This window comes from Myiozetetes cayanensis, unplaced genomic scaffold (assembly GCF_022539395.1).
Source record: "Myiozetetes cayanensis isolate MyiCay16 unplaced genomic scaffold, myiCay2020 scf242, whole genome shotgun sequence".
Taxonomy (NCBI): Eukaryota; Metazoa; Chordata; class Aves; order Passeriformes; family Tyrannidae; genus Myiozetetes; species Myiozetetes cayanensis.
The window spans coordinates 22,051-42,373 of NW_026087459.1; the positions used below are offsets into that span (position 1 = coordinate 22,051).

At 64.9% G+C, this 20,323-nt stretch overlaps 1 protein-coding gene across 1 annotated transcript in view; it reads left to right on the forward strand.

The window, feature by feature from the left end:
- The window catches only part of LOC126642821 (DENN domain-containing protein 4B-like), a 52,627-nt gene that overhangs the window by 9,739 nt on the left and 22,565 nt on the right, over window positions 1-20,323 (forward strand). The window contains 11 exon segments of the mRNA XM_050320778.1: window positions 868-1,120; window positions 1,202-1,271; window positions 4,497-4,666; window positions 7,443-7,684; window positions 9,562-9,628; window positions 9,735-9,788; window positions 9,875-10,024; window positions 11,143-11,318; window positions 11,413-11,513; window positions 14,765-14,977; window positions 18,425-18,570. Of these exon segments, the coding sequence (XP_050176735.1) occupies window positions 868-1,120; window positions 1,202-1,271; window positions 4,497-4,666; window positions 7,443-7,684; window positions 9,562-9,628; window positions 9,735-9,788; window positions 9,875-10,024; window positions 11,143-11,318; window positions 11,413-11,513; window positions 14,765-14,977; window positions 18,425-18,570 (1,642 nt within the window).

A 20,323-nucleotide genomic window follows, 5' to 3' on the forward strand; every position in this document is an offset into this window, starting at 1 on the left:
GGGTTTAGGTGGGTGACACCTGGGTTTAGGTGTTGAGGTGGGTGACACGTGGGTGGGTTTGGGTGGGTACACGTGGGTTTAGGTGGGTGACACCTGGGTTGGGTCGGCCACGGGGACAGGACAGGGGTGGTCACACCTTGAGTGGGGTCTGGGTCCCTCAATTCCCACGGAGGGGCTGGAGCAGCGGGAGAAGGGGGTGGAGAAACTCCTGAGGGAGCTGGGGGCTCAGCCTGGAGAAAAGGAGGCTCAGGGGGCACCTCCTGGCTCTGGAATTCCCTGCCAGGAGGGGGAGCTGGGGGCTCAGCCTGGAGAAAAGGAGGCTCAGGGGGCACCTCCTGGCTCTGGAATTCCCTGACAGGAGGGGGGAGCTGGAGGGGCTCAACCTGGAGAAAAGGAGGCTCTGGGGGCACCTCCTGGCTCTGGAATTCCCTGACAGGAGGGGGGAGCTGGAGGGGCTCAACCTGGAGAAAAGGAGGCTCAGGGGGCACCTCCTGGCTCTGGAATTCCCTGCCAGGAGGGGGGAGCTGAGGGGGGGTCAGGATCTTCTCCCAGGGAACAGGGACAGGAGGAGAGGGAACATCCTCCAGCTGTGCCAGGGGAAGGGCAGGTTGGGCATCAGCAGGAATTTCCCCATGGAAAGGGTGGTTGGGCACTGGAAAGGGCTGCCCAGGGAGGTTTGGAGTGCCCAGCCCTGGAGGTGCCCAAGGACGTGGCACTGAGTGACGAGGTGGGGAAGTGGTCACAGGCTGGACTGGCTGATCCTGGAGCTCTTTCCCAAGCGATTCCAGGATTGTTCCACTCCAGGATCCCCAGGAAGGGTCCCCCTCACCCTTGTGTGTGTCCCCCCCCACCTCTTGCCAACCCCAGGGTGCACTACGAGGGCAAGGACCGTCCCAAGCCGGGCTACCAGATCCTGGACACGACCCCCTACAGCCGTTCTGCCAACCTGGCCTCGGGCTCCCCGGGCCATCAGCGCACATTCCTGACGTTCCGGCGCTCGGCAGAGCCCCCCGGGCACCACAGCCTGGGCGTCACCGACATCTGCCTCGTCATGCCCAGCAAGGGAGAGACCACCCCCCACACCTTCTGCCGCGTCGACAGGAACCTCAACACCGGCATGGTGGGTCTGCAGGGCCTGGAGATTCCTCCCAAATCCCTATCCCGATCCCAATCCCAATCCTGATCCCAATCTTCCTCGCAGTGGGGCCCCGCCCTGTTCCTGTGCTACAAGATCGCCGTGGCCAAGGGCAACACGCTGGTCTACGAGGCAGGTGGGGAGCTCAGAAACCCCCACCAAAAAGGGACTTTGGAGTGGTTTGTTATCGTTGTTTTTTGTTAAAAAGTGTGGTTTTGTGGGAATTCACTCCTCCCCCTCCCTGCTGGCATGGATTTTTGGAGGAGGGGGTGGGTGGAGCACCAGGGCCTCCTTGGGAGTGAGGGGGAATTTTGGGGAGTAAAATTTGGGGAGCCCCCCCCCCCCTTGGGGCTGGGGGCTCTTAGTGGGGAGGAGGGGGGTAGTGGGGTCCTTTATTGGGACAGGGGCTAAGGGGTACCTTACTGGGGTCTCTGACTGGGGGGAGTGACAACAGGGTCCCTTACTGGGGGAAATGTGATCCCTTACTGGGGGGGCAATGTGGTCCCTTATTGGGGGGGCAATGGGGTCCCTTACTGGGGGCAATGTGGTCCCTTATTGGGGGGCAATGGGGTCCCTTATTGGGGGGCTTTGGGGTCCCTTACTGGGGGAAATGTGGTCCCTTACTGGTGGGGCAATGGGGTCCCTTACTGGGGGAAATGGTGTCCCTTACTGGGGGAAATGTGGTCCCTTACTGGGGGGCAATGGGGTCCCTTCCTGGGGGAAATGTGGTCCCTTACTGGGGGGGCAATGGGGTCCCTTACTGGGGGGGCAATGTGGTCCCTTATTGGGGGGGCTTTGGGGTTCCTTACTGGGGGAAATGTGGTCCCTTACTGGGGGGGCAATGGTGTCCCTTACTGGGGGAAATGTTGTCCCTTACTGGGGGGGCAGTGGGGTCCCTTACTGGGGGAAATGTGATCCCTTACTGGGGGCTTTGGGGTCACTTACTGGGGGAAATGTGGTCCCTTACTGGGGGCAATGTGGTCCCTTACTGGGGGAAATGTGGTCCCTTACTGGGGGGGCAGTGGGGTCCCTTACTGGGGGAAATGTGGTCCCTTACTGGGGGCAATGGTGTCCCTTACTAGGGGGGCAATGGGGTCCCTTACTGGGGGGCAATGGGGTCCCTTACTGGGGGAGATGTGGTGCCTTACTGGGGGGGCAATGGGATCCCTTACTGGGGGGGCAGTGGGGTCCCTTACTGGGGGAAATGGTGTCCATTACTGGGGGAAATGTGGTCCCTTACTGGGTGGGCTTTGGGGTCCCTTACTGGGCGAAATGTGGTCCCTTACTAGGGGGTTAATGCTGTCCCTTACTGGGGGAAATGTGTTCCCTTACTGGGGGAAATGTGGTCCCTTACTGGGGGGCAGTGGGGTCCCTTATTGGGGGGGCAGTGGGGTTCCTTACTGGGGGAAATGTGGTCCCTTACTGGGGGGGAAATGTGGTGCCTTACTGGGGGAAATGTGCTGCCTTACTGGGGGAGATGTGGTGCCTTACTGGGGGGGCAATGGGGTCCCTTATTGGGGGGGCAATGGGGTCCCTTATTGAGGGGGCAATGGGGTCCCTTACTGGGGGGGCAATGGTGTTCCTTACTGGGGGAAATGTGTTCCCTTACTGGGGGGCAATGTGGTCCCTGACTGGGGGAAATGTGATCCCTTACTGGGGGAAATGTGTTCCCTTGCTGGGGGGCAATGTGGTCCCTGACTGGGGGAAATGTGATCCCTTACTGGGGGAAATGTGGTCCCTTACTGGGGGGGCAATGGTGTTCCTTACTGGGGGAAATGTGGTCCCTTACTGGGGGGCAGTGGGGTCCCTTACTGGGGGAGCAATGGTGTCCATTACTGGGGGAAATGTGGTCCCTTACTGGGGGGGCAATGGGGTCCCTTACTGGGGGTAAATGTGGTCCCTTACTGGGGGGGCAATGGGGTCCCTAACTGGGGGAAATGTGGTCTCTTACTGGGGGGTTAATGGTGTTCCTTACTGGGGGAAATGTGTTCCCTTACTGGGGGGGCAATGGGGTCCCTTACTGGGGGGGCAATGGTGTCCCTTACTGGGGGGCAATGGGGTCCCTTACTGGGGGGGCAATGTGGTCCCTTACTGGGGGGAAATGTGTTCCCTTACTGGGGGGGCAATGTGGTCCCTTACTGGGGGCAATGTGGTCCCTTACTGGGGGGGCAATGTGGTCCCTTACTGGGGGAAATGTGTTCCCTTACTGGGGGGATTTGGGGTCCCTTACTGGGGGGGCAATGGGGTCCCTTACTGGGGGGCTTTGGGGTCCCTTACTGGTGGGGCAATGGGGTCCCTAACTGGGGAAATGTGGTCTCTTACTGGGGGGTTAATGGTGTTCCTTACTGGGGGGGTTAATGTGATCCCTTACTGGGGGGTTAATGGTGTTCCTTACTGGGGGGGCAATGGAGTCCCTTACTGGGGAGGCAATGGGGTCCCTTACTGGGGGAAATGTGGTCCCTTACTGGGGGGCAATGGGGTTCCTTACTGGGGGAAATGTGGTCCCTTACTGGGGGAAATGTGGTCCCTTACGGTGGGGGGCAATGGTGTCCATTACTGGGGGGGCTTTGGGGTCCCTTACTGGGGGAAATGTGGTCCCTTACTGGGGGGCAATGGGGTCCCTTACTGGAGGGCTTTGGGGTCCCTGACTGGGGGGGCAATGGTGTCACTTACTGGGGGCAATGGGGTCCCTTACTGGGGGCAGTGGGTCCCTTACTGGGGGGCAATGGTGTCCCTTACTGGGGAGCTTTGGGGTCCCTGACTAGGGGGGCAATGGGGTCCCTTACTGGGGGGCAGTGGGGTCCCTTACTGGGGGGCAATGGGGTCCCTTACTGGGGGAAAGGTGGTCCCTTACTGGGGGCAATGGGATCCCTTACTGGGGGCTTTGGGGTCCCTGACTGGGGGGGCAATGGGGTCCCTTACTGGGGGTCAGTGTCCTTTACTGGGGCAATGGGGAGGCAGTTGGATCTCTTCCTGTGGGGAGGTTTTAGGGGGTGGTTTTGGGGCTCTCTCCTTGCTGGGATGTGGGAGCTGAGCTGGGGGTCTCACCCTGCCGTCCCCGTCCCCCAGGGCTCCTGAGCCGGTACCCCGAGCAGGACAGCGAGGCAGTTGGATCTCTTCCTGTGGGGAGGTTTCAGGGGGTGGTTTTGGGGCTCTCTGGGCAGCAGCTTTTTACTGGGATGTGGGAGCTGAGCTGGGGGGTCTCACCCTGCCGTCCCCGTGTCCCCCAGGGCTCCTGAGCCGGTACCCCGAGCAGGACAGCGAGGCAGTTGGATCTCTTCCTGTGGGGAGGTTTTTAGGGGGTGGTTTTGGGGCTCTCTCCTTGCTGGGGGTCTCACCCTGCCGTCCCCGTGTCCCCCAGGGCTCCTGAGCCGGTACCCCGAGCAGGACAGCGAGGCGTTCCCGCTGCCCGAGTCGGTGCCCGTGTTCTGCCTGCCCATGGGGGCCACCATCGAGAGCTGGCCCGCGGGCACCAAGTACCCCCTGCCCGTCTTCTCCACCTTCGTCCTCACCGGCGCCTCGGGGGACAAGGCACGGGGGGCTCGGGGCACCAGGGGGGTCTTGGGGCACCAGGGGGCTCAGGGGGGTACCTGGGGCTGTAGGATGGGGGTCCCCAGTGCCCAGTGTCCCCAAGTGCCACAGGTCTCCAATGCCACAGGATGGGGGTCCCCAGCTCTGTGTGGCCCCAGTGCCCAGTGTCCCCAGTGCCATGGCTGTGTGTCCCCAGTGCCCTGGGCTGTGTGTCCCCAATGCCATGGGATGAGGGGCCCCAGTGCCCAGTGTCCCCAGTGCCCAGTGTCCCCAGTGCCATGGCTATGTGTCCCCAATGCCATGGGATGAAGGTCCCCAGTACCACAGGTCCCCAGTGCCCAGTGCCCCCAGTGCCATGGCTATGTGTCCCCAATGCCATGGGATGAAGGTCCCCAGTACCACAGGTCCCCAGTGCCCAGTGCCCCCAGTACCCTGGGCTGTGTGTCCCAAATGCCACAGGTCCCCAGTGCCCCCAGTGCCCTGGGCTGTGTCCCCAGTACCACAGGTCCCCAGTGCCCAATGTCCCCAGTACCATGGGCTGTGTCCCCATCTCAGCGTGCCCGGTGTCCCCATCTCAGCATGCCCAGTGTCCCCATCTCAGCATGCCCGGTGTCCCCAGCTCAGCATGCCCGGTGTCCCCATCCCTGCATGCCCAGTGTCCCCATCTCAGCATGCCCGGTGTCCCCATCTCTGCATGCCCAGTGTCCCCACCTCAGCATGCCCGGTGTCCCCATCTCAGCATGCCCAGTGTCCCCACCTCAGCATGCCCGGTGTCCCCAGCTCAGCATGCCCGGTGTCCCCATCCCTGCATGCCCAGTGTCCCCATCCCTGCATGCCCAGTGTCCCCATCTCTGCATGCCCAGTGTCCCCATCTGTGCATGCCCGGTGTCCCCAGCTCAGCATGCCCGGTGTCCCCATCTGTGCATGCCCAGTGTCCCCATCTCAGCATGCCCGGTGTCCCCATCTCAGCATGCCCGGTGTCCCCATCCCTGCATGCCCGGTGTCCCCATCCCTGCATGCCCGGTGTCCCCATCTGTGCATGCCCGGTGTCCCCATCCCTGCATGCCCGGTGTCCCCATCCCTGCATGCCCGGTGTCCCCATCTCTCTCAGCGTGCCCGGTGTCCCCATCTCAGCATGCCCGGTGTCCCCATCTCAGCATGCCCGGTGTCCCCATCCCTGCGTGCCCAGTGTCCCCATCCCTGCATGCCCGGTGTCCCCATCTCTGCATGCCCCGTGTCCCCATCTGTACATGCCCGGTGTCCCCATCCCTGCATGCCCGGTGTCCCCATCTCTCTCAGCATGCCCGGTGTCCCCATCTGTGCATGCCCGCTGTCCCCAGCACCACGGGCTGTGTCCCCATCTCTCTCAGCGTGCCCGGTGTCCCCAGCACCACGGGCTGTGTGTCCCCATCTCAGCATGCCCGGTGTCCCCATCCCTGCATGCCCAGTGTCCCCAGCACCACGGGCTGTGTCCCCATCCTCTCAGCATGCCCGGTGTCCCCATCTCAGCGTGCCCGGTGTCCCCAGCAGCACGGGCTGTGTCCCCATCCCTGCATGCCTGGTGTCCCCATCCCTGCATGCCCGGTGTCCCCATCACCACGGGCTGTGTCCCTATCTCTGCATGCCCGGTGTCCCCATCCCTGCATGCCCGGTGTCCCCATCCCTGCATGCTCCGTGTCCCCACCTTAGCGTGCCCGGTGTCCCCAGCACCTCGGGACGAGTGTCCCCATCTCAGCATGCCCAGTGTCCCCATCCCTGCCTGCCCGGTGTCCCCAGCACCACGGGCTGTGTCCCCATCCCTGCCTGCCCGGTGTCCCCAGCACCACGGGCTGTGTCCCCATCCCTGCATGCCCGGAGTCCCCATCTCTCTCAGCATGCCCGCTGTCCCCAGCACCACAGGACGAGTGTCCCCATCCCTCTCAGCATGCTCGGTGTCCCCAGCACCACAGGACGAGTGTCCCCATCTCTCTCAGCATGCCCGGTGTCCCCATCACCACAGAACGAGTGTCCCCATCTCTCTCAGCGTGCCCGGTGTCCCCAGCAGCACGGGCTGTGTCCCCATCTCTCTCAGCATGCCGGCTGTCCCCAGCACCACGGGCTGTGTCCCCATCTCTCTCAGCATGCCCGCTGTCCCCAGCACCACGGGCTGTGTCCCCATCTCTCTCAGCATGCCGGCTGTCCCTATCTCTGCATGCCCGATGTCCCCATCTCTCTCAGCGTGCCCGCTGTCCCCAGCACCACGGGACGAGTGTCCCCATCTCTCTCAGCATGCCCAGTGTCCCCATCTCTCTCAGCATGCCCCGTGTCCCCAGCACCACAGGACGAGTGTCCCCATCTCTCTCAGCATGCCCGGTGTCCCCATCTCTCTCAGCATGCCCAGTGTCCCCATCTCTCTCAGCATACCCGGTGTCCCCATCACCACAGGCTGTGTCCCCATCTCTCTCAGCGTGCCGGCTGTCCCTATCTCAGCATGCCCAGTGTCCCCATCTCAGCATGCCCAGTGTCCCCAGCACCACAGGACAGTGTCCCCATCTCTCTCAGCATACCCGGTGTCCCCATCACCACGGGCTGTGTCCCCATCTCTCTCAGCGTGCCTGGTGTCCCCAGCACCACAGGCTGTGTCCCCATCCCTGCATGCCCGGTGTCCCCATCTCTCTCAGCATGCCCGCTGTCCCCAGCACCACAGGCTGAGTGTCCCCATGTCTCTCAGCGTGCCGGCTGTCCCCTCAGTGTCCCCTCTCCCCACCCACACCTCCCCCCGTGTCCCCCCCCGCAGGTTTACGGCGCTGCCATCCAGTTCCACGAGGCGTTCCCGCGGGAGCGGCTGTCGGAGGGGCAGGCGCTGCGCCTGGGGCTGCTCAGCGTGGTGGACAAGCGGCCGGTGCCGGGCCGCTCCCTGCACACCCGCAAGAGCATCTGCGTGCTGTCCCACTGGCCCTTCTTCGACGTGTTCCGCAAGTTCCTCATGTTCATCTACCGCTACTCCATCTCCGGCCCCCACGTGCTGCCCCTCGAGACGTGAGCGGGGGGACCGGGGAGGAGCGGGGGACCGGGGAGGAGCGGGGGGACCGGGGAGGAGCGGGGGGATCGGGGAGGAGCGGGGGGATCGGGGAGGAGCGGGGAGGGATCGGGGGCGTGTGGGGGCGGGATCGGGGAGGAGCGGGGAGGAGCGGGGGAGGATCGGGGGCGTGTGGGGAGGATCGGGGAGGGAGCGGGGGGGCGTGGGAGGGATCGAGGGGAGCGGGAGGCGAGGAGGGAGCGGGGGCGTGTGGGAGAGGATCGAGGGAGTGGGGCGTGTGGGGTGGGATCGGGGAGGGAGCGGGGGCGTGTGGGGGCGAGATCGGGGAGGGATCGGTGGGGCATTTGGGGCGTGTGGGGCGGATCGGGGAGGGATCGAGGGGGCGTTTGGGGCCGGGATCGGGGAGGGAGCGGGGGCGTGTGGGAGGGGATCGGGGAGGGATCGGGGAGGGCGTGTGGGGAGGGATCGGGGAGGGATCGAGGGGGCGTTATCGGGGAGGGATTGGGGGGCGTGTGGGGCGGGATCGGGGGAGGAGCGGGGGATCAGGGAGGAGCGGGGGGCGTGTGGGGCGGCATCAGGGAGGGATCGGGGAGGCGTGTGGGGCGGGATCGGGGAGGGATCGGGGAGGGATCGGGGAGGATCGGGGAGGGGGCGTGTGGGGCGGGATCGAGGAGGGATCGGGGAGGGATCGGGGGAGGGATCGGGGGGGCGTGTGGGGCAGGATCAGGGGAGGGATCGGGAGGGGCGTGTGGGGCGGGATCGAGGAGGATCGGGGAGGATCGAGGGCGTATGGGGCGGGATCGGGGAGGATCGGGGTGTTTGGAGCAGGACAGGGGGTGGGGTTAGGGCGGGATTAGGGGTGGGTTTGTGCTAGGGAGGGGCCTGGGGTTAAAGTGGGGTTGGGGGGGAGTTCGGGGGGATTCCGGGGTGGGTTTGGGGGTGAGTTTTGGGTGGGTTTTGGGGCTGAGTTTGGGGTGGGTTTTGATGTGAGTTTGGGGTGGGTTTGAGATGACATTGAGGTGGGTTTTGATGTGAGTTTGGGCTGGGTTTGGGGCTGGATTTGGACTGGGTTTTGAGGTGATTTTGGGCTGGGTTTGGGCTGGCTTTGAGGATGAGTTTGGGATGGATTTTGAGATGAGTTGGGGCTGGGTTTGGGAATGGATTTGGGCTGGGTTTGAGGTGGGTCTTGGGCTGGGTTTAGGGCTGGGTTTGAGGATGGGTTTAAGGCTGGGTTTGAGGATGAGTTTGAACTGGGTTTGAGGATGGATTTGGGGTGGGGTTTGATGCGAGTTTGGGCTGGGTTTGGGGGTAGGTTTGAGGATGGGTTTGGGCTGGGTTTGAGGATGAGTTTGGGCTGGGTTTGGGGCTGGATTTGGACTGGGTTTTGAGATGATTTTGGGCTGGGTTTGTGCTGGGTTTGAGGATGAGTTTGGACTGGGTTGGAGGATGGATTTGGGCTGGGTTTGAGGTGACTTTGGGCTGGGTTGGAGGATGGATTTGGGCTGGGTTGGAGGATGGATTTGGGCTGGGTTTGAGGATGGATTTGGGCTGGGTTTGAGGATGGATTTGGGCTGGGTTTGAGGATGGATTTGGGCTGGGTTTGGGGCTGGGTTTGGGGCTGGGTTTGAGGTGACTTTGGGCTGGGTTTGGGGCTGGGTTGGAGGATGAGTTTGGACTGGGTTTGAGGTGACTTTGGGCTGGGTTTGAGGTGACTTTGGTCTGTGTTTGAGGATGAGTTTGGGCTGGGTTGGAGGATGGATTTGGGCTGGGTTGGAGGATGGATTTGGGCTGGGTTTGAGGTGACTTTGGACTGGGTTTGAGGTGACTTTGAGCTGGGTTTGGGGCTGGGGTGACCCGTGGGGCTCTCTCCCCACAGGCACATCTCCCACTTCATGCACAACGTGCCCTTCCCGTCCCCGCAGCGCCCGCGGATCCTGGTCCAGGTGAGCCACCTGGGTGGGGGTCCCAGTGCCCCCCAACACCTCCCCGTGCCCCCCACCCTCCCCCATGGCCACAGTGACCCCATCACACCCCTCCCTGTCCCCACAGATGTCCCCCTACGACAGCCTGCTGCTGTGCCGGCCCGTGTCGTCCCCGCTGCCGCTCAGGTGGGGGCATTTTTGGGGTCCTGATGGGTTGGGATGGGGGCTGTGGGGGCATCCCAGTGACTCCCCCACCCCTTCCCCCACCTCAGCGGGGCGAGTTTCCTGACGCTGCTGCAGAACCTGGGCCCTGACAACGCCGTGGCCCTGCTGGTGGCCGTGCTGACCGAGCAGAAGCTGCTGATCCACTCGCTGCGCCCCGACGTGCTGACCAGCGTGGGAGAGGCCCTGGTGGCGGTGAGTGGGGTGGGGTCAGTGCTGGGGGGATGAGAGGGGTGGGGTGCAGGGCTGGGGATCCCCCGTTCTCTGGGGGGACTGGGGATCCCCCGTTCTATGGGGCTGGGGAGCCCCAATCCTGTGGGACTGGGGACCCACTGGAGACCCCAGTCCTGTGGCACTTGAGGCCCTGGTCCCACAGCTCTGGGGGTCCTGGTCCCACAGCTCTGGGGATCCTGGTCCCACAGCTCTGGGGATTCTGGTCCCACAGCTCTGGGACCCCACAGTTCTGGGATTGATCCTGGTCCCAGAGCTCTGGAGCCCCCCGTGGTGCCGGGGGATCCCCCCATCCCATCCCATCCCATCCCATCAATCCCATCCCATCCCATCCCATCCCATCCCATCCCATCCCATCCCATCCCATCAATCCCATCCCATCCCATCAATCCCATCCCATCCCATCAATCCCATCAATCCCATCCCATCAATCCCATCCCATCCCATCAATCCCTGTATCCCATCCCATCCCTGTATCCCATCCCATCAATCCCATCCATCCCATCCCATCAATCCCAGTATCCCATCAATCCCAGTATCCCATCAATCCCAGTATCCCATCCATCCCATCCCATCCCATCACTCATCCCATCCCATCCCATCCCATCCCATCCCATCCCATCACATCCCATCAATCCCATCCCATCCCATCCCTATCCCATCAATCCATCTGTATCCCATCCCATCCCATCAATCCCATCATCCCATCCATCAATCCCATCAATCCTATCCCATCAATCCCATCCCATCCCATCAATCCCATCCCATCAATCCCATCCCATCCCATCCCATCAATCCCATCCCATCCATCCCATCATTCCCATCCCATCCCATCAATCCCATCAATCCCATCCCATCAATCCCATCAATCCCATCCCTATATCCCATCCCATCCCATCCCTGTATCCCATCCCATCCCATCCCATCAATCCCATCAATCTCATCAATCCCGTCAATCCCATCCCATCCCATCCCTGTATCCCATCCCATCCCCATCTCCACCCTCCCCCATCCCCCATCCCCACGCTCTCTCCTCTCGGGGTTCCTTCTTTCGGCACTGACGGCGCTCGTCCTGTCCCCAGATGATCTTCCCCCTGCGCTGGCAGTGCCCCTACATCCCGCTGTGCCCGCTGGCGCTGGCTGACGTGCTGTGTGCCCCCGTGCCCTTCATTGTAGGCATCCACTCCAGCTACTTCGACCTCTACGAGCCCCCCCGCGACGTCATCTTCGTCGACCTGGACACCAACACCATCTTCCAGTGAGTGTCCCTGCCTTTGGGGGGGAGAAAGGGAGGTCTGGGGGCGGTGCCCACCCCCTGCCCTCCCTGCCCTGTGTCCCCCACACCCCTCCAGGAGCGAGGAGAGGAAGCTGCTGCCGCCCCGGGCGCTGCCCCGCCGGCCCTGCAAGGTCCTGCTGGCCACCCTGCACAGCCTGGCCCAGCAGCTGGATGAGCGTGAGTGGGGGGCCTGGGGGTCCTGGGGGTGTCTGGGGGTCCTGGGGTCCCTGGAGGGGGGTTGGGAGTTAGGGTTAGGGGTTAGGGGTTGGGGTCCTGCAGGTCCTGCTGGCCACCCTGCACAGCCTGGCCCAGCAGCTGGATGAGCGTGAGTGGGGGGCCTGGGGGTCCTGGGGGTGTCTGGGGGGTCCTGGGGGTCCTATGGGGGTCTGGGGGGTTAGGGTTAGGAGTTGGGGTCCTGCAGGTCCCGCTGGCCCACCTGCACAGCCTGGCCCAGCAGCTGGATGAGTGTGAGTGGGGGGCCTGGGAGTCCTGGGGTCCTGGGGGTCTGGAGGGTTAGGGTTAGAGTTGGGATGTGAGTGGGGGTCCTGGGGGTGTCTGGGGGGTCTGGAGGGGGTTAGGGTTAGGGCTGGGGTCCTGCTGGCCACCCTGCAGCCTGGCCCAGCAGCTGGATGAGCGTGAGTGGGGGGCCTGGGGGTCTGGGGGTCCTATGGGGTCTGGGGGTTAAGGTAGGGTTGGGCGTTAGGGTTGAGTCCTGCAAGGTCCTGCTGGCCACCCTGCACAGCCTGGCCCAGCAGCTGGATGAGCGTGAGTGGGGGCCTGGGGGGTCCGGAGTCCTATGGAGTCCTGGGGGGTCAGGGTTAGGGTTGAGGTCCTGCAAGGTCCTGCTGGCCACCCTGCACAGCCTGGCCCAGCAGCTGGATGAGTGTGAGCTGGGGTAGCCTGAGAGGTCACAAGAGGGTTGGGGGGGTCCTGGGAGGGGTCCTGGATGGGGGTTAGGGTCCTGGGGTTAGGGTTAGGGTTGGGGTCCTGGGGTCCTGCTGGCCACCCTGCACAGCCTGGCCCAGCAGCTGGATGAGCGTGAGTGGGGGTCCTGGGGGTCCTGGGGGTCCTAGGGGTAGTCCTGAGGGGTCCTGGGCTAGGGTCCTACTAGCAGCTGGACGAGTCCAGTGGGGGGGCCTGGGGGTCTGAGAGGTTGGGGTCCTGCAGGAGGTCCTGCTGGCCAGTCCTGGAGGGGTCCTGGGGTCCTATGGGGGTCTGGGGGGTTAGGGTCTAGGTTGGGGGTCACTAGTAGGTCCTGCTGGCCACCCTGCACAGCCTGGCCCAGCAGCTGATGAGCTGGTGAGTCTGGGGCCTGGGGTCCTAGGGGAGGTCTGGTAGGCTAGGGTGTAGAGTGGGGGCTAGGCTAGGTTAGGGTCCTGCTGGCCACCCTGCACAGCCTGGCCCAGCAGCTGGATGAGATGTGAGTGGGGTGGGTCTGGGGGTCCTGGGGTCTATGGGGTCCTGGGAGGGGTTAGGGTTAGGTTGGGGTCCTGCTGGCCACCCTGCACAGCCTGGCCCAGCAGCTGGATGAGCGTGAGTGGGGGTCCTGGGGGTCTGGGGGTCCTAGTAGGGGTCTAGGGGTTAGGGTTCAGGCTGGGGTTAGGGTTAGGGTCCTGGGTCCTGCTGGCCACCCTGCACAGCCTGGCCCAGCAGCTGGATGAGCGTGAGTGGGGCCTGGGGTCTGGGGTCCTATGGGGGTCCTAGGGGTTAGGCTAGGTTGGGGTCCTGCAAGGTCCTGCTGGCCACCCTGCACAGCCTGGCCCAGCAGCTGGATGAGTGTGAGTGGGGGTCCTGGGGTCCTGAGGGGTCCTGAGAGGGTCCTGGGGGTCCTGAGAGTTAGGGGTTAGGGTTGGGTCCTGCAAGGTCCTGCTGGCCACCCTGCACAGCCTGGCCCAGTAGCTGGATGAGTGTGAGTGGGGTCCTGGGGTCCTGGGCGGGGTTAGGGTTAGGCTGGGGTCCTGCAAGGTCCTGCTGGCCACCCTGCACAGCCTGGCCCAGCAGCTGGATGAGCGTGAGTGGGGGTCCTGGGGTCCTATGGGGGGTCCTGGGGGTGTTAGGGTTAGGGTTGAGTCCTGTGGCCACCCTGCACAGCCTCGGCCCAGCAGCTGGATGAGTGTGAGTGGGGGCCTGGGGTCCTGAGGAGGTCCTGGGGTCCTGAGGAGGTCCTGGGGATCCTGAGGGGTCCTGGGGTCCTATGGGGGTCCTGGGGGCTAGGGCTAGGCTGGGGTCCTGTAAGGTCCTGCTGGCCACCCTGCACAGCCTGGCCCAGCAGCTGGATGAGCATGAGTGGGGTCCTATGGGGTCATGGGGTCCTGGGGTCTGGGGGTTAGGGTTAGCTGTTGAGGTCCTGCAGTCCTGCGCACCCTGCACAGCCTGGTCCAGCAGCTGGATGAGCGTGAGTGGGGCCTGGGGTCATGGTCCTAGTCCTGGAGGCTAGGTTAGAGTTGATGTGAGTGGGGTCCTAGGGTGTCTGGGGTTAGGCGGGTTCCACTTCACCCGCCCCATCACAGTTCTGCCCCACCCCGCCCCATCACAGTTCCGCTCCCCCAAGCCGTGCCCATCTCTGACCTCCCGAGCCGTGCCCATCTCTGCTCCCCCGAGCCGTGCCCATCTCTGACCCCTTTTTCCCCCGAACCGTGCCCATCTCTGACCCCCCTGATGTGCCCATCTCTGACCCCGAGCCTGTGCCCATCTCTGACTCCCCCAAGCCGTGCCCATCTCTGACCCCCTGATGTGCCCATCTCTGACCCCCCAAGCCATGCCCATCTCTGACCCCCCAAGCCGTGCCCATCTCTGACCCACCCCGAGCCGTGCCCATCTGTGACTTCCCCAGCCGTGCCCATCTCTGACCCCCAAGCCGTGCCCATCTCTGACCCCCCCGAGCCGTGCCCATCTCTGACCCCCGAGCTGTGCCCATCTCTGCTCCCCCGAGCTGTGCCCATCTGTGACCCCCGAGCCGTGCCCATCTCTGACCCCTTTTTCCCCGAGCCGTGCCCATCTCTGACCCCCGAGCCGTGCCCATCTCTGACCCCCCCAAGCCGTGCCCATCTCTGACCCCCCTGAGCTGTACTCCATCTCTGACCCCCTCTCTTTCCCCCCTCTCGTGCCCATCTCTGACCCCTCTTTTCCCCCTCTGTGCCCATCTCTGACCCCCTTTTTCCCCGAGCCGTGCCCATCTCTGCTCCCCCCGCTGTGCCCATCTCTGACCCCCTCTTTTCCCCTCTGTGCCCATCTCTGACCCCTCTTTTCCCCCCTGAGCTGTACCCATCTCTGACCCCCTCTTTTCCCCTCTGTGCCCATCTCTGACCCCTCTTTTCCCCCTCTGTGCCCATCTCTGACCCCCAAGCCATGCCCATCTCTGACCCCCTGTTTTTTCCCCCCAAGCCATGCCCATCTCTGACCCTGTTTTCCCCCCTCTGTGCCCGCAGTGCTGAGCGCTCCGGACGAGGCCCCCCCGGAGCTGGTTCTGAGCGCGGCGGAGGGTGCGGGGGCTCGGCGGGCACAGCTGGAGCTGGAGGCACGGGCGGCCTTCCTGCGCTTCATGGCCTGTGCCCTGCGCGGGTACCGCTCCTTCCTGCGGCCCATCGCGCCCGCCCCCGCGCCCGCCGAGCGCGACGCCGCCAGCCTCTTCGCCCTGCAGGGTCAGTGCCGTGCCTGGGGGGGCGTGGGGACCCTCCTGTGCCACCCCATCCTGTGCCATCCTGGGGGGTGACCCTCCTGTGCTGTCCCATCCTGTCCCATCCTGGGGGGTGACCCTCCTGTGCCATCCCCTCCTGGGGGGGCGTGGGGACCCTCCTGTGCCACCCCATCCTGTCCCATCCTGGGGGGTGACCCTCCTGTGCCATCCCCTCCTGGGGCATGGGACCTCCTGTGCCACCCCATCCTGTCCCATCCTGGGGGGTGACCCTCCTGTGCCACCCCATCCTGTCCCATCCTGGGGGGTGACCCTCCTGTGCCATCCCCTCCTGGGGGGGCATGGGGACCCTCCTGTGCCACCCCATCCTGTCCTGGGGGGTGACCCTTCTGTGCCACCCCATCCTGTCCTGGGGGGTGACCCTTCTGTGCCATCCCCTCCTGTGCCATCCCGTGGGGACCCTCCTGTGCCGTCCCATCCCGTCCTGGGGGGTGACCCTCCTGTGCCATCCCCTCCTGTGCCATCCCGTGGTGACCCTCCTGTGCTGTCCCATCCCCTCCTGGGGGGTGCCATGGGGACCCTCCTGTGCTGTCCCATCCCCTCCTGGGGGGTGCCATGGGGACCCTCCTGTGCTGTCCCATCCCGTCCTGGGGGGTGACCCTTCTGTGCCATCCCCTCCTGTAGCCATCCTGCAGGACCCTCCTGTGCCATCCCATCCTGTCCTGGGTGACCCTTGCCATGCCTCCATCCTATCCTGGGGTGAGCCTCCCCTGTGCCATTCCATGGTGACCCTCCTGTGCCATCCCATCCTGGGGGGTGACCCTCCTGTGCCGTCCCCTCCTGTGCCATCCCATGGTGACCCTCCTGTGCCGTCCCATCCTGGGGGGTGACCCTCCCGTCCCATCCCATGGTGACCCTCCTGTGCCATCCCATCCCATCCTGGGGGGTGACCCTCCCATCCCATCCCATGGTGACCCTCCTGTGCCATCCCCTCATGTCCCATCCTGGGGCTCCTGTCCCATCTCTGGTGGCGCCTCCTGTGCCATCCCATCCTGTGCATCCTGTGCCATCTCTGTCTCATCTCCTACTGGGCCTCCAGTGGTGACCCTCCTGTGCCATCCTCATCCCATCCCGCCTGGGGTGACCCTCCCTGCCATCCTTGACTCGCCATCCCTGCCTGGTGACCCATCCTATCCGGTGACCCTCCTGTCCCATTCCATGGGCCTCCTGGCACATCTGGGACCCTCTGTGCCATCCCCCTGTGCCATCCCTGACCCTCCTGCCTGCCCCATCCCGTGGTGACCCTCCTGTCCCATCCTGGGGGGTGGTGTGGTGACCCTCCTGTGCCATCCCCTCTTGTGCCATCCTGGTGACCCTCCTGTCCCATCCTGTGGTGACTCCTCCTGTGCCCATCCTGGGGCCTTGGTGACCTCTCCTAGCTGTCCCATCCTGGGGTGACCCTCCTGTGCTGTCCCATCCTGGGGGGTGACCCTCCTGTGCCATCCCATCCTGTCCCATCCCGTGGTGACCCTCCTGTGCCATCCCATCCCATCCTGGGGGGTGACCCTCCTGTGCCGTCCCCTCCTGGGGGGTGCCGTGGTGACCCTCCTGTGCCACCCCCTCCTGTCCTGGGGGGCCCATGGTGACCCTCCTGTGCCATCCCCTCCTGTGCCATCCTGGGGGGTGACCCTCCTGTCCCATCCCCTCCTGGGGGGTGGCCCTCCCATCCCATGGTGACCCTCCTGTGCTGTCCCATCCTGTCCCATCCTGGGGGGTGACCCTCCTGTGCCGTCCCATGGTGACCCTCCTGTGCCATCCCCTCCTGGGGGATGACCCTCCTGTCCCATCCCATCCCTTCCTGGGGGGTGGTGTGGTGACCCTTCTGTCCTATCCCATGGTGACCCTCTTGTCCCATCCCGTGGTGACCCTCCTGTCCCATCCCCTCCTGTCCCATCCCCTCCTGTCCTGGGGGGTGACCCTCCTGTGCCATCCCCTCCCATCCTGGGGGGCCTGTGGTGACCCTCCCATCCCATCCCATGGTGACCCTCCTGTGCCATCCCCTCCTGGGGAGGGGGGTGGTATGGTGGCCCTCCTGTCCCATCCTGTGCTGGGGGGTGCCGTGGTGACCCTCCTGTCCCATCCCATGGTGACCCTCCTGTCCCATCTCCTGTGGTCCCTGGTGGTCCCATGGTGCCCCTCCCATCCCCTCCCATCCCTGGTGGTCCCTTGGTGACCCTCCTGTCCCATCCCTGGTGGTCCCGTGGTGCCCCTCCCATCCCCTCCCATCCCTGGTGGTCCCGTGGTGCCCCTCCCATCCCCTGTGGTCCCTGGTGGTCCCGTGGTTCCCCTCCCATCCCATCCCTGGTGGTCCTGTGGTGCCCCTCCCATCCCCTCCCATCCCTGGTGGTCCCGTGGTGCCCTCCCATCCCATCCCATCCCATCCTCCCATCCCTGGTGGTCCTGTGGTGCTCCTCCCATCCCCTCCCATCCCCTCCCATCCCTGGTGGTCCCATGGTGCCCCTCCTGTCCCATCCTATCCCTGGTGGTCCCGTGGTGCCCCTCCCATCCCCTCCCATCCCATCCCATCCCTGGTGGTCCTGTGGTGCCCTCCCATCCTCCCATTGTGGTGGTCCCGTGGTGCCCCTCCCATCCCCTCCCATCCCCTCCCATCCCCTCCCATCCCTGGTGGTCCCGTGGTACCCCTCCCATCCCATCCCGGTGGTCCCGTGGTGCCCTCCCATCCCCTGTGGTCCCTGGTGGTCCCGTGGTGCCCTCCTGTCCCTGGTGGTCCTGTGGTGCCCCTCCTGTCCCCTGTGGTCCCTGGTGGTCCTGTGGTGCCCTCCCGTCCCTGGTGGTCCCGTGGTGCCCCTCCCCATCCCCTCCCATCCCTGGTGGTCCCGTGGTGCCCTCTCCCATCCCATCCCATCCCATCCTCCCATCCCTGGTGGTCCTGTGGTGCCCCTCCCATCCCCTCCCATCCCTGGTGGTCCCGTGGTGCCCTCTCCCATCCCATCCCATCCCATCCCCTCCCATCCCTGGTGGTCCCGTGATGCTCCCTCCTGTCCCTGGTGGTCCCGTGGTGACCCTCCCATCCCTCCCATCCCTGGTGGTCCCATGGTGCCCCTCCCATCCCTGGTGGTCCTGTGGTGCCCCTCCTGTCCCATCCCGATCCCATCGCTCCCATCCTCCCATCCCTGGTGGTCCCGTGGTGCCCCTCCCATCCCCTCCCATCCCTGGTGGTCCCTGTGGTGCCCCTCCCATCCCTGGTGGTCCCGTGGTGCCCCTCCCATCCCTGGTGGTCCCATGGTGCCCCTCCCATCCCATCCTGTCCCTGGTGGTCCCGTGGTGCCCCTCCTGTCCCTGGTGGTCCCGTGGTGCCCCTCCCATCCCCTGTGGTCCCCGGTGGTCCCATGGTGACCCTCCTCCCCCCCTGGGGGTGTGGCTGTTCCCGCAGGGTTCCTGCGCTCCCGTGAGCGGCAGTACCAGCGTTTCTACGGGCAGCTGCTCAGGACGCAGCTCTTCACCCAGTTCATCGAGGACTGCTCCTTCGCCAGCGACCGCGACCCCTGCCTCGAGTTCTTCGACACCTGCGTCGACAAGGTGTGTGCCCTGAGTCCCCTGTGTCCCCTGTGTCCCCTCTGTGTCCCCTCTGTGCCCCCTGTGTGTCCTCTCTGTGTCCTCTTCATGTCCCACCACCCCTGCCTCGAGTTCTTCGACACCTGCGTCGACAAGGTGTGTGCCCTGTGTGCCCTGCGTGTCCCCTGTGTCCCCTCTGTGTCCCCTCTGTGTCCCCTCTGTCCCCTCTGTGTCCCCTCTGTGCCCTGCATGTCCCCTCTGTGTCCCCTCTGTGTCCCCTCTGTGTCCCCTCTGTGTCCCCTGTGTCCCCTCTGTGTCCCCTCTGTGTCCCCTCCATGTCCCACCACCCCTGCCTCGAGTTCTTCGACACCTGAATCGACAAAATGTGTCCCACTGACGTCCTCTATGTCCCCAGTGACCCCCTGTGTCCCTCTACATCCCCCAGTGACCCCCGTGCTCCTCTAGGTACAGGACAAGGTGTGTCCCACTGCCCCCTCCATGTCCCCTCAATGCCCTCTCACATCCCCAGTGACCCCTGTGTCCCCCATGTCCCCCAGTGACCCCCTGTGCCCCCTCACATCCCCAGTGACCCCCTGTGCCCCCAGGTGCAGTGACAGGGTGTGTCCCACTGCCCCCCATGTCCCCAGTGACCTCTACGTCCTCAGTGACCCCCTGTGTCCCCTCTGTCATGTCCCCAGTGACCCCCTGTGCCCCCCTCACATCCCCAGTGACCCCTGTGCCCCCTCACATCCCCCAGTGACCCCCTGTGTCCCCTACTGTGCCCCCTCACGTGCCCCAGTGACTCTCACATCCCCAGTGACCCTCTGTGCCCCTCAGGTCCGCAGTGACCAGGTGTGCCCTCCATAGTCCCCTCGTGTCCCCAGTGACCCCCTGTGCCTCCCCGTCACATCCCCAGTGACCCCCTGTGCCCTCCAGGTGCAGGACAGGGTGTGTCCCACTGCCCCCCGTGTCCCCAGTGACCCCTCACGTCCCCAGTGACCCCCTGTGCCCCCCCACATCCCCAGTGACCCCTGTGCCCCCCATGACCCCAGTGACCCCCTGTGCCCCCCTAGGTGCAGTGACAGGTGTGCCCCTGCCCCCGCCCCATGACCCCCGTGACCCCTACGTCCCCAGTGACCCCTGTGCCCCCATGTGCCCCCAGTGTACCCCAGTGACCCTGTCACATCCCTAGTGACCTCTGTGCCCCTGATGTCCCCAGTGACCCCCTGTGCCCCCTCTGTCACATCCCCAGTGACCCCCTCATGCCCCATCCATGTGCCCCAGTGACCCCCTGTGCCCCCTGGCTCCACATCCCCAGTGACCCCTGTGCCCCCTCACATCCCCAGTGACTCCTCAGTGCCCTCCAGGTACAGGACAAGGTGTGTCCCACTGCCCCTCCGTGTCCCCAGTGACCCCCTGTCCCCCACATCCCCAGTGACCCCCTGTGCCCCCCTCACATCCCCAGTGACCCCCTGTGCCCTCCAGGTGCAGGACAGGGTGTGTCCCACTGCCCCCCTGTGTCCCCAATGACCCCCTGTGCCCCCGTCACATCCCCAGTGACCCCTGTGCCCCCCCATGTCCCCCAGTGACCCCCTGTGTCCCCCATGCTCACATCCCCAGTGACCCCCTGTGCCCCCATGTCGCATCCCCAGTGACCCCCTGTGCCCCCCCAGGTCCCCAGTGACCCGGTGTGCTCCCCCATGCCCCAGTGACCCCTGTGCCCCTCATCCCCAGTGACCCCCTGTGCCCTCTCATGTCCCCAGTGACCCCCTGTGCC